At 34.5% G+C, this 14442-nt stretch overlaps 1 protein-coding gene across 1 annotated transcript in view; it reads left to right on the top strand.

The window, feature by feature from the left end:
* Positions 1 to 14442, top strand: part of THSD7A (thrombospondin, type I, domain containing 7A) — a 330982-nt gene that overhangs the window by 305054 nt on the left and 11486 nt on the right. Inside the window, exons 12-18 of the mRNA XM_012638737.1 lie at positions 1477 to 1630; positions 3916 to 4060; positions 5404 to 5519; positions 8774 to 8891; positions 9142 to 9287; positions 9709 to 9883; positions 13873 to 14046. Of these exons, the coding sequence (XP_012494191.1) occupies positions 1477 to 1630; positions 3916 to 4060; positions 5404 to 5519; positions 8774 to 8891; positions 9142 to 9287; positions 9709 to 9883; positions 13873 to 14046 (1028 nt within the window). The remainder of the gene's footprint in view (positions 1 to 1476; positions 1631 to 3915; positions 4061 to 5403; positions 5520 to 8773; positions 8892 to 9141; positions 9288 to 9708; positions 9884 to 13872; positions 14047 to 14442) is intronic.

Below are 14442 nucleotides of genomic sequence, written 5' to 3'. Positions count from 1 at the left end.
AATTTGGTCAGGTCCCATTTATTTATTTTGGTTGTTGCTGTGATTGCCTTTGGGGTCTTCTTCATAAATTCTTTGCCTAGGCCAATGTCTAGAAGAATATTTCCAATGTTTTCCTCTAGAATTCTTATAGTTTCATGCCTTAGGTTTAAGACTCAATACCCTTCACAATAGCAACAAAGAAAATAAAGTACCTAGGAATATATTTAACTAAGGAGGTAAAAGACCTCTACAAGAAGAACTATGAAATACTGAGGAAGGAAATAGCAGAGGACATAAACAGGTGGAAAACCATACCATGCTCGTGGGTCAGCAGAATCAACATTGTTAAAATGTCTATACTACCCAAAGTGATCTACAGATTCAATGCAATCCCTATTAGAATACCAACATCATTTTTCACAGACATAGAAAAAATAATTTTACGCTTCGTATGGAACCAGAGAAGACTCGTATAGCAAAAGCAATCCTAGGCAATAAAAACAAAATTGGAGGCATCAATTTACCAGACTTCAAACTATACTACAAGGCTATAGTAATTAAAACAGTATGGCAACTGGCACAAGAACAGAGACATAGACCTTTGGAACAGAACTGAGAATCCAGATATAAAACCAGCCTCATATAGCCATCTAATCTTGGACAAAGCAGACAAAAACATACACTGGGGGAAAGAATCCTCATTCAATAAATGGTGCTGGGAAAACTGGATAGCCACATGTAGAAGACTGAAACAGGATCCACACCTTTTACCTCTCACAAGAAAACTAACAATTTTTAAAAAGGTCAAGATGTAGGAAGATCCAAATAACCACATTTAGAAAATTTGTGCTATTACTATTATAATTGTCTTTTCACTTTTGGATTTCATTTAAGGTTAGCAGCAGATGGGAGGCTAAAATTACTTTTTAAATGGCAAAACAAATTGATAAATGCCTCTAGTTATCTTCAAAAATACTTAATGAAGCCTCTTACTTAGAGATTTCATTGTGCCTGGTCTTTCGCCATATATAACTCAACTCTACCTTCTTTATGGAATACACCACTTTATTGAGAAGAAAAAATGCTTTGTATGCCAAAATTGCAACCCCTCTATGAATCTCTTTGGACCACTCCTCATTAGTTTCTGCCTCATATGAGTTTCTTCCTTTCAGAGGAAGATCACCTGACATGCAGAGTTTACATACACAGTATATGTAAATGTATCTTATATTTAAAGTTTATGCTCATGCATGCAAACATATATTTTTAAATCATGCAGAAGCACTACAAATATTTGAGGGAGGCAGAGATCCTTTTAAGTCCCCATTTTTGGAGAATTTTATTCATTAGATACAAAGCTTCCTGCTTCCCACCCCTATAATTATGTCTTAAGGAGAACCACCTGCCCTATGGATTAACCGTTATTCTAATTGTCCTGATTTCCTCATTTCTAGAAGATATGTGTGTTTTCTGGAAGATATGTATGTTCTCTTCTAGGTGCATGCAGAATACAGCAGATGGCCCTTCTGAACATGTAGAGGATTACCTCTGTGACCCAGAAGAGATGCCCCTGGGCTCTAGAGAGTGCAAATTACCATGTCCTGAGGACTGTGTGATATCTGAATGGGGTCCATGGACTCGATGTGCTTTGGTGAGATGATTGTATGATTTTATTAGTATAGAGCTTACTTAATTTCATTTTTTATACCAACAAAGCAAAGGCAAAAGAGCTTACTTAATGTTTTACTGAAGCTTTAAAGATATTAGTAAGAAAATATAACGTCAATGTCAAATCTGCCTGTGTGCCATATTTACCAAAGCACGGTGTGTTTTCTTGGTCTCTTCATTCTCTAACTGTGCCATTTAAAGTCAGCAATATTTCCTCTCACAGAGGAACACTTCAACCTCTTGTGAACTTCATGCTTCTTCTCAACCCATCCTCCTATCCTGTCACAAAAGGCCTTCAGTTTTCCCTATAAATACACAGCACACAGCATGTTAAAAAATTGCAGTGGTGATAATGATTCCCTCCAGGTAAAAGGGAAAACGAGTGAATACTAGTAAAAGTACTTTAATAGTGTCAGGTTATTGTCATTCCTTGCTTTTTGCCCAATCCATTTTATTTAAATGGTAGAAATAATCTTTCACACAGTAGGGATACTGCAGCAGGAGTGTTAACACTAAAAAGAAAAAGATCCTGGGTAAGAGACTGAGTAGAAAGAAGAAAGCTACGCATCAGTGAATCTCTTTTTGCACACTGACTCTGTGTCCTTTGGGCCTGGAAAGCCAGCTGAGAGTTTCAAATCACACAAAGCTTCTAGATTTCAACAGCCAGCAGGGGATCTTCCAAGGGACACTGGGAAGAAAGTCATTTAAAACAGAACTTGCTGCTTACGTAGAACATTTGGCTTACCCTTAGGCACCTTCGAAAAAATGTATGTTTCGAAAACAGCATTAAAAGCATGGGAAAATATATATGTAATGTTGATAATTCATTGAAATACTATATAGAACAGTTTCAAAGGAGAGTCTATGGTGTATGTTTTACAAGGAGAAATTGATTTTCCATCTCAATATTAACATTATTAAAGATGCTGATTTGACAGCCAACTGATATAGCAGTAGCAAAACAGGGCTGGCAGTCGACTTTAATACAGGTTAAATTGCAATAAAAAATCAACTGTTTCACAAGAGTATGCAATTGATTTTCCTTTCTAATTTCATAGCCTCAGACCTGAAGTTACCCCAAATAGTTTACTGTATGCTACATTGTCTAACCATGTTTATAATTGTGAGATTCTTATTGTCTCAGATTGTGTTACAAAGAGATTCCATTTTTATAAAGTAGGGAATATTGAACATTGGCCACTTGTTAAACTTATTAACAGGGGTTCTAATAACAGGAACCACTAAATTGGAACTTTGTCCATTTGGTTTCTGTTTTAAATGACCAAGGATAATTATTTTAGAAGAATAATTGAAGCTTTACCATGTACAAAAGAGAGTTAATAAAATATATTTCATACCCCTGAGAATTTGCCAATAGAAATGTTTGGATGAGAATGAAATTCAACTAATTGAATAATTGTGCTTCTTGGGCTTTATATTTCACTTTTAATTTACCATGTTTCCTCACTCAGGCTTTCATCAAACAAACATAGATTAAGCATTTTCTGCCTACCAGGAGAACACACAGACATAAAAAACATAAGTCTTCTCTCAGTGCACTCACACTGTAGAAAGGAACAGGCCTTTATATCATTCACGTCATATCAGGACAGTAAGTGAAATTCCAGTGGTCTGACCAAAGTACAATGGCACAGAGAAGGAGAAAGCAATTACGTTAGACCTGAAAAAATCCAAAAAGGCTTGTCTCTACCTGCTTGCTGTTCTTAGAAACCAAATGTTTCCAGAAGACCATATTCTGTGTAGGAGAGTGGCAAGCCCATCTTTCTAATACGAAATTGTGTTTGTGTACATGTGTATGTGTGCTTTAGGAAAACAAATGTCACTAATACCTAAATAATTATTTAAAATCATCTTTAAATTAGTTTTCTGAGATCTCGGAGATTATATATATATATATATATATATATATATAAAATATATATATAATGTTTATATATATATTACTAGCATTCCAGAATAAAGAATATGACCATATATGTATGTGTTTGTGTAGGTGTGAGGTGATATGTGTATTGTATTTGCCACAAAGCATCTTAAACACCTTATAGCTTGATGGGACATCAGAATCTCATCCAACGCCTTCATTTTATACCCAGAAAAACTGAGGCGTAATGAGGTTAACCGCCTTGTCCAAGTTAACCAGTGGCCCAAATGTTCTACCTCCTGCTCCGGTGCTCTCCCTAATAACACTAGCTGCTATGTGGCTGAGTATTCACCTTTCTGAGAAGCTGTGTTGTTCTTTTTAAGCCTTGCAATCAAAGCAGTTTCCGGCAAAGGTCAGCTGACCCCATCAGACAACCTGCTGATGAAGGACGATCCTGCCCTGATGCTGTGGAGAAGGAACCCTGTAACCTGAACAAAAACTGCTACCACTATGATTATAATGTAACAGGTATGTGGACAGTCATCTGATCACCGAGTTAAAGGCCAAATCCCATGTCGGTCAGCCCTGAAGCGTTCCCATCAGTATAGTTCATCGCCATCTGTGGGCCTTTTGGACGTGCTGTTTACTCTCCAGGAAATTATTATTTAGTAAATAACAGAAATATTTATCTGTTCTATTTTTTCATAAACATCAAGATATAAAGAATGAAAATATCACACAAACGGTAGCCCTTAAAGTAGGTTGTGAATATTTTAAGAGATCCTGTTTAACACGTCCTCCCACTTTGGGAAGGTGCAAATGAAAGAAATATTTTTACCACAGGTATCAGCTTTAATGAAAGATGTCTTTCTTTGTCAGAAGATGTTTAATTGCTATAATATACTGTGGCAACAGTTCTTGGGGTGTATGGGCAGTTTATAAACATGATCAGTTTTATATAAAAATGTCAGCAATCTTAAACTTGCCAAAAATTATAAATCAGTGCTATAAAAGGTGCAGATAAAGAAAAACACATGAGTATTTTTAGAAAAACAGACGTTATAAATTTCATTTTTACCCCAAAATTTATTTAATCTCATCAAGGCAAATATTCTAGGAAAGAAAATATTTTATTGGTTCATCTGATTTGGGACAACATTCCAGCTTACTTTGGAATTTTTCACACTGAAACAAGCTCAAGAAATTGCACAATGACACATAACAGTCATATTGGTTTTTTATTTCTTTTGGTTTTTCTTTTTAATTTCTTTTGATGATACAAAGGAAATCAAGGTTCTCTGGGACATGCCATGTTACCTTGTAAGAAAAGATGAAAGAATTAGTTTGCAAAAGATGCAAAATAAGAGAATTAAATAAATATAGCCAAAATAATTTTTGAAGTAAGTAAATGTGCATTTTAGTGCATTCTGTATTTAGACAATAAGTGAAAACATGGTGTTCTATTTGAATATAACACAGTTAAAGTATCATCCACTAAAATTATGATTATTTTGTTATATAAAAATAATGCCAAGATTTTAAATTCTACTTTTATTAGGAAAAAAGGTTTTAAGTGACATTGATCTGTAGACCAAAGCCATTTTTACAATATCGCCAAACGGCTAGCTGTCAAGATTGTCAAGTAGACATCTGCCTTCAAGAATAATCCCTGTAGCTATGTGCAACCCCAGCAATTCCATTTGACTCCTGATATGTTCAAAGCTGGGTCCCATATGCTCTGCATGTGGGATGATTGATTATGGAGCTTAGGAAGCAGTTGTGAATTAAGTATGGGATTTAGGTCATCAAAGTTTCATTTGAAATCTGTTTCATATGTAGCCTTCTGTTCTGATGGGCTTCGTTCATTTCAGACTGGAGTACATGTCAGCTGAGTGAGAAGGCAGTTTGTGGAAATGGCATTAAAACAAGAATGTTGGATTGTGTTCGAAGTGATGGCAAGTCGGTTGACCTGAAATACTGTGAAGAGGTGAGTGGATGCTGTGTTTTATCTTTGTGAGTAAATTCTTCCCTAATAATTTCAAGTCATGCTGAGCCAAGTGACCTATGCTCCATGCAGCTTACTGCTAGCAGATGTTTTTCTGCACTATTCACAGGCTGTTAAATATGCTCTTGAAAAGAGATAATGTCCAACACTACTGATTTCTACATATAATTTCCTGTATTTTGTCCTGCTTGGAGCCCATAGGTATGCTAATTAGCCTGTTCTGAAAGAAATGCTTGGGGAACAATAAGTAATCAAGGTGAATAAAGGCAATAAATCTTAATCAGACTACTCATCATCTTTTGTAATTTGATATGAATTTTGTGTAGTGCCTGGGACACCTGCCAAGATCCATCACTTATTCTTTGTTGCTAAACATTGATCACATGTGGTTAGGTGGCAGGTTTTGATATTAGGATCTAATACTCAGCTGTGAGAGTCTAATTACTCAGGTCTGATTAAGAGAGAGATTGGAATTCAAACAAAGGAATGGAGTGTGCCATTATTGTCTTTTAGGTATGGAGAATTGTACTGGTAATTCTCTAATTGATAAAATAATATCGTCGTAACTAGATATGAGCTTCTGAAATGTGAGGAAACATAGTTGTTGGCCTTTTTTGGTTTTCATGAAACACATTTCATGTTGTGATAATTTTTCTGATTTCTAGACCAAAATGGTCCTCACATTCCTGCCAAGTTATGACTCCCCATACGTCTGAGATTCACAGGGTCAAATACCAACCAGATCTGGAATGACCAGAAGGAGCTTATCACATCATCAGAGCTCAGTAGACATAGTTGCCACGACTTCTGTTTACACATCCTGGGAGTTATTATTTAAGCCCACAGTAAATTGCTCCAACTCCTAAAGGAAAACTCTAGATGAAAATATTTTAATTCATTTGATATCTTTATCATGTGGACCTAACTTAACGTTTTTATATCTCTATCCATGGAAGCAGAGCTTCCACATGTGCCAAGAACACATCTGTTTTAAACACAAGTTGTGTAGTTAGTAAATGCTGCCTTCTATAATCTTATAACTTAGTCTGTTTGTACCTTAGATTTAAGTAATTGAAAATTTCACACTTGAATCATTTTGGTTTAGAAACTGATGACATCGAAATGATATCACTATTATAAAAAATAACATTATTATTAATGAAGACTATTACAGTCACATACTGGCTGGAGAGCTTCCTGTGATCTACTTCTAGTTAATTAATATGTCCCTTTTTATTTTGAAAATGTACACATAAATGCCCCCATGGGTCAGAATTAAAAGTAAAATAAATAGCTCTGAGAGCTTTTTGAAAGCTGAACCGAAACCATACATGACCAATTTTAAATTATTTCATATGACTAAAGGACAAATCTATAAATAGGGTCTTGATCTCTTAAATATGAGTAAAAACCTGGAAAATAATTTAAATTATCTGTGAACCTATATAATTTTACCCTTATGTGAAAATATTATAATATTCGAATACTGCAGTTACAAATAGGGATTCAAATTTTAACATTCTAGCAAACACTATCCCAAAGGAGTTAAAATTTGAGTGTGCAAACCCTACATTCAGTGCAACAGTAATAGGTCACACTTGCTGCTTCTCTAATAGCCACAAAGAAAGGTGGCGTTACTACCCAACAGAGAAAAATTAGAGTTAAATCCACCTAGCATTTATGTAGTATTTTTATTTGGGGTGTTTTCAGATGTTTACTGAAATTTACTCTTCTGATACCAAGTAACTGGTTTCTCCTTTTCTATTCTTTGATCCTTAAATAGATTTATTCTATTTCTTTTAATTTATTTAGGTGTGTATGTTTAAGTAAATATGAGAGAGAGAGATAAGAGATGCAATAAATGTAAGGAAAAGAGTAGTACTGGGTTAAAATATCTAGTTCTAGTGGATACCCAGAAAAACTGTAAACAGACATCCTCTTTAACTCCCTAATGAAATAAGTAAGCCAGTAATAGTTGAATTCTGTGATTCAAACTCTTTCTCCATGAAACTATTATCTACCTTAAATGTAACACATTATTTTCATCATAATCTCCTCAAGATTCCTATCTTTAATCTCCCATAACTTTTAAGAGAATTTTTAAGACTTTAATTAAGTTACATGGTAAAAATTTTCATCCAAATACTCAACTCTGTCAAGAATTACTAGTGTAGACTAAGATGGGAGGACCTGCAGAGGGACGCAGTACACATGGCTTTTATCTCATCCTCTGTCAATAGATAACTTAAAGCCAAGACCTATACCTGAAACACAGCGTAACATTTCACAAAATTTTTCTTTTGCCATCTTCTGCTGTATAAATTAAAAAATATAAACTTCTCTTTCATGTAGAAATAAAAAAGGTCTTGAAAATTCCAAGCATTATCAATAAAAAAAAATTGTATTCTGCTAACAAGTTCTTAAATTTTCCTATTTCAATGCTACTTTTGTACCTTAGACTTTTTAAATGTTGGAATTTACAATAGAAGAATTAGAAACCTCATCATATATTGTAAAAGTAGAATATTTAAATGATAAGTAGCAGAACACAAATGCCAATGAAATGGCACATTATTATCTGGAGAGAGATTTAACATCAAAATAACTTGAATTTTACCTGTTAGTTTCTAAGATCAGTTATAGAAGAGAAAATCTTTGTAAAAAATACACATAAAAAGTTCATAATTAAAAAAACTCTGGGAACTCACATTTCCTTTTGAGAAAGACAGCTTAATTAAAAACTGATTTTGATATTATTTCAATACATTATGTCATTAGCCTTGAGTGGCGATTTGTCTTTAGAATCTTTCCCTTTTGTTTTACAGATTAACATGAATATATAAAAATAATATCCCAAAGATATAATTGAAGATGTAAATATTGATAATATTCTTGGTTTTTAATTAATGGAAAGTAATTATGTGTACACTTATTTGTTCCTCATTTAGGGAAATTCAACCAATTTGGAGTTTAAATCTACTTTTTTCTATTGGTTATTGAAAATGTTGAAATAATACATAAGTATGCAGGGTTAATGGGGAGGGCCCTCCATTCATCCTCTGCCCTTTTATGATTTTAACAGTTTGGTGTTTGTCTTTCAGGTATCTTTTTATTCTGCTATGCAGCTTTCTTGTTCTCCCTTCCTCTATTCTCTTTCTGGCTCTCTCCCCCCACCAACAATATACAGTGGTCGTGCCTGTGTGTAAGTACAAACAGATCCCCCTCTATTCTTTCAGCTTGGCCTGGAGAAGAACTGGCAGATGAACACGTCCTGCGTGGTGGAATGCCCTGTGAACTGTCAGCTTTCTGATTGGTCTCTTTGGTCAGAATGTTCTCAAACATGTGGCCTCACAGGTTTGTTTGTACCACAATTAGTATTAGGCTAATGGCAAGGAATATGAAATAAAACATCCCTCTTGCTTTAAGTCAAATCTGATAATCTTCAGAAGGGTTGGACTGGGTGTCTTTCTTTCCAAAACCTCTGAGCCTTACTTGTTCCTTGATCTCTTCGGGATATATCACTGTGATGTCTTCTCCCAACAAGATACATGTTTGCACAACTATGACATATCACTAAAGTTGCATCACTTTATATCTCCTAAAGGAAAAATGATCCGAAGACGAACAGTGACCCAGCCCTTTCAGGGTGATGGAAGACCGTGCCCTTCCCTGATGGACCAGTCCAAACCTTGCCCAGTGAAGCCCTGTTATCGGTGGCAATATGGGCAGTGGTCTCCGTGCCAAGTGCAGGTATCAAATCTGAAGAAGTTGTATGGAAGCATGTGTTCTTTATCTTCAGAGACTTGGTTTCAGAAAGATTTTTCCGAGCTTACAGATGGCAAGCTTCTTCTTAAAGATTTTAGATTCCTTGCTATTTTACCACCATTTAATTAGTTTTGACAACAAATACTCCCTGCCCTGTACTTTTAAAATCATTTAGAGACTGATTCATTTTAATGATAATTTTTTGCCTGTCTTTGGCTAGAAAACAAATAAGTTGTTCAATGTATGTTTTGTAGCTAGCGCCCTATGGGGCTTCTTCCCTAAGGTTTCAAATGCTTCTCTAACTGTTCATAAATCAAAATCAATGGTGCAAAGATGAATGCAAATGATGAGTTCTGTAATTAATTATTTCTCTTTTCCTAATTAGTTATTTCTTCTTCCATTCCAGGAGGCCCAGTGTGGGGAAGGGACCAGAACAAGGAACATATCTTGTGTAGTGAGTGATGGGTCAGCGGATGATTTCAGAAAAGTGGTGGATGAGGAATTTTGTGCTGACATTGAACCCATTATAGATGGTAATAGAAACATGGTTGTGGAGGAAACCTGCACCCAGCCTTGCCCAGGTAACAGTAGCAAAACAGAATTCATACTTTGGTGATTTCTCCCTAGGACCAGGGTCAAGAAGGGTTGCATATATAAGTTAAGGGATGTCAGCTGTCTTCTTATTCAGTAATATCTATGCTAACAGTCAGACATTGTACCTGTGAGCAAAGGGGATCACTGCCTTGTTACTATCAGGTAGGGGTGAAGTCTTCGTCTCCTGTGTGGCCCCTCTTGACACCCCTCTGGAGTTTTAACATCTGCAGGGCATGATAATTAAGGTCTTATGCCCATGCTCAACAGGAAAAGTATGAAATAAAAGTTGAGGATGCATGCAGGAAAATGTAGGAAGCAAATGTTGTATATCAAATAGTGTAAAAAAATTGGCAGATAGTGATAAGCTAATATTTAGGAATTTGGGTTTGATGCAGGGATAATTGTAGGGGAAATTTAAGGTCACAATAAGCTAGGAAACCCATCCTTGAGAAAGATAAGGAGACAACAATTTATTAGTGAACTGGAAATGAACAATATTGGAAGTGAATTACCTATATTTTATTTCCAAATGTAAAACTTTTGTTCTCCTAATTTACTTATAATTATAATAAGAAAAAATACATCTCTTTAAAAATGTGTTCTTTTAATAAAATCTCAAAAAAATTATAAGGATTCAGCAAAAGAATAATGATTAGGCATAAAACACATTTTCTATGTAAAAGGATATGATTTAAGAAAATTTTAAAAGTGGATAACATGTATTTTCAAAAATTAAAAAAAATGAGATTGACCCCATACAAGCTGGAAAAGCTGAAAATGTGGGCTACACATCTATTAACTCATGATTTACTTATTCCTTAGTAAAAAAATTATTTAAGATGATAATATTGATAGTATATATTAATAGTTTATTATTAAGATGAACTGAATAAAATTGTATACAGCAGTAAATAAAATAATCCCTGATAGACTTTGAGGACATTCAACTGTAGTATTGGTCTTTGTGCACATGAATATTTTTATCTACTTTAATTTAAGAAATAATGATTATTTTAAAAAACCAAAAATCTGAATAGCAACTCCTCTTCAATGGGCATAAAGTTTTATTTACATAAGTGAATAAGTTCTAGAGATCCACTGTACAACATTGTGCCTATAGTTAACAATATTGTATTGCACACTTAAAAATCTAAGAGGCTAGATGTTATATTAAGTGACATTACCACAATAAAACAAAAAATATAAAATAAGATAATAAAATAAAATCTTACTTTCCAGGGCTAGGCAACATGTTGCTTCTTAGACATTCCCACACCTGCCAATAATAATCTTTTGTTGCTCCAGCAATTCCCCTGTTTCATTTCCTGCCCCTGAAGCCGGCCTGATCTCATTCACGATCTCACACACAATTCAATTTAATAAAACCGTTTTGCTTCAGAGTAGAGCCACCTTGAGGCTGTGGCAGCAGGTGAGCACTCTGGGTAGGACCAATGACTGAACCTTTGGACTTTGGTGTCCTGAATGGCATAGAGTCAACAAAAAGTGACCAAAGCTGAAAGTCAGAACACCCACCTATTCCACAACCAGATCTCCAGCACCAGCAATAGGATTTGTTGAGCAGAACTGGCATCCTCTCCAGGCACTGGTGTGTGCCTTACTGTGGAGGACTCCGCACGTTTTCGTTCTACTTCCTGCAAGACAATCACCCACTCATTTGACTTGTACTCCTCAAGTATAATTAGGTCAGGCCTGGGTTTGAGGTTGGAGATACAATGGAGATGAGCAGACCCTGTCCTCGTACAGCTTACTTTCTAACAGAAGGGACAGTTGCTAATCTCATAGTAACAAAAATAACATAAGATTATAAGTGATTAGAAGGAAAATTATAGGATGCCATGATAACATAGAACAGGGCAAACACACTATTTTAATGAAAGTAATTACAAATCCAGGAGGAGGTTGTTCTTCTCTTACAAATTGCAAGCTATTCGTTTTGGTTCCTCTCTTGCTAGTTTTCACTAATAATTAGTTTTGAAAGCTAGCAATATGTAGACTAATAAGCATTAAAGAGTAGAATGCTGAATTTGGAAATACATTTCATGCGTTTAGTCGTCATATCTTTGGCAGGCATAGTGTAATTTTATTATTACAATGGTTCATGTGGTCTAAATATAAAAGTATATTTAGTAAAAGGAAGTGGCTCACTCTCATTTGCTATTGTTAAGTCTCTGAAGCCTGACATGGTTTATTTTGGGGTGATAATTATATAACTCACAGACTACCTTTAAAAGATTTATTCAGTTTTGTTGCAAAATACATGATGTTAAATGTAAATAGCCAAAGAGATAAAGGCTACCAATAAAAAAGTGTGTTTTATTTCCATGTAGTTTGCAGTCACTGAGGTGAAGTTATGTTACATTCTTATCGACAGGAATTTTTTTTTTAACTTCTGCAGTTTTTTCTGCATAATTGAAAACTGAGTAACTCAAAAGTGGCATTTCCTAGGGGATAGAAGTGTTTCTAAAACTTTTTTAGACTACTTAAAAATTTTTGTTCACTGTTTCTTCCTTAGTATTTCCAAAATTTACTAGAATTTTCCATACTTCAGGAGTACCAAAGACATTCTAATAAAGGTCTGCAAAAATCACTCTACTTTACTATTATACCTATATCTGTTAGTCAGTAATTCATGTCTTGCCGGATTTCTTAATCATGACACAAGAAGTTTTCCCATTAATCAGATCTCCAGGCAACTTTGTGCTAATATTAGTTATCATCAGCATAATATAAGGCTATATGAATTATTCATATAATATGGCTGAAATAATTAAAGTGATAAGAACCCCTTATGGATTTGTGTCTGTCATAATTAACTGTGTACTCTGACCAGTATCACCAAGCAGTCAGTCCTGAAGAATGGATGGGTATATGGTAAAGGTACATTTCATTAAATCTTTTTTGCTCTTAAAATAGTTGAAGATGTTGAGCACATGGATGCACTATGCCCCAGCAATTGCCCTCTTGGATATATACAAAATAGAAATGCATATGTAAATTCATCAAAAGACTTGTACTAAAATGTTGACAAAAACAAAAGAGAAAAAATTTACATCTCCCCACATGCCCATCAATAGTAGAATGTTATCTAAATTGCGATGTATTCACACAACGGAATAAAGTAGAATAAGAATGAACAAATTAGAAATACATAAATATATGATGGATCTGACAAACATAAATGAGAGAAAGAAACCAGATACAAAAATAGTACGTATGGCACAATTTCATGTATCACGTGAGGGAGGGGTCTGAGATTCTGGGAATGTTCTGTTCTTGATTTGGGTGTTGATTGCATGATTATATAATTAGATTGTGAAAATTCAGCTATCTGTGCATTTATGATATGTGATCATTTTTCATGTTTGTTATTCTTCAATGAGTAGTTTTTTTAAAAAGGGAAGTTGATCGAAGACATAGATCAGAGGAAATAGCAAGCATTTCCAGTACTGCAGCTGCTCAATTGGTTCTCTGACCTCCACTCCCCTGGGAAGAAATAGAAATAAAACATAAATACCAGCTTTATCAGCCTTGGACTTCAAGATTTTTTGAAATTATGAATACCTGGAAGACAACTTCTATGTATATTTAGGTTTTCTTTGAGTAGTACCAAGTGCTTAATGAACTCCTTTACTATGGTAATGATAACAGTGGTGATAGGTTTTAATCAAATATTTGTTGTGTCTTAAGAGGAGATGAATCATAATAGACAAGTTCTTTTAAGCCACAGTTTACATTTGATATCATTAAGCAACACATAGACTAATGACAGCCACTCAGAAAATAACAATATTTATGCAAAATTATAAAACTACATACAAACTGACAAAGATTAAATACTTATTGAAACCTTATAAATATTACATATAAACATTGCGCCATAGGGCTAGAATTAAAATTACTGTCTGGCTGGCTTTTCTCTATGGGTATGGGTATAAACTACAAAACTGTTTTACAGGTGACTGTTATTTGAAGGACTGGTCTTCGTGGAGCCTGTGTCAGCTGACTTGTGTGAACGGTGAAGATCTAGGCTTTGGTGGAATACAGGTCCGATCCAGAGCAGTGATTATACAAGAACTAGAGAATCAACATTTGTGCCCAGAGCAAATGTTAGAAACAAAATCATGTGATGGTGAGTGCTACAATTCATGAAATCTCTTCATTTTAGTTTTGTGTTAAGCAAAAGCATAAGGTAAAGAATTTTCTGTTAAATAAGTAAATTTGCTAAGATCTCACTTAAGACTGAGAATTGAATTAAAGGTATGATTCTGAATTCTAATGATTTAGAGGAAGGGAAATCTTGCTACCCTTCATAAATTATATATAAAATAGTGCAAAAATGTTTACCAGTTTTATGAATTAAAAAAGGCTGAAATAATTAGGAACACATTATTTGTGTACCTATTAACAGTCATAATCAGGTATGAATCTAACAATATCTTCAATTTATTTAAATAAAATGACAGAATTAAGGAAAAATTACAAATCCACAGCAAAATGAGAGATTTTACTATATCCTCAGAAATTG

The sequence above is a fragment of the Propithecus coquereli genome, unplaced genomic scaffold (genome assembly GCF_000956105.1).
Source record: "Propithecus coquereli isolate 6110/MARCELLA unplaced genomic scaffold, Pcoq_1.0 Scaffold133, whole genome shotgun sequence".
Classification (NCBI taxonomy): Eukaryota; Metazoa; Chordata; class Mammalia; order Primates; family Indriidae; genus Propithecus; species Propithecus coquereli.
Note: the sequence above shows the minus strand (reverse complement) of the source record. Positions and strands in the feature narration are given on the sequence as shown.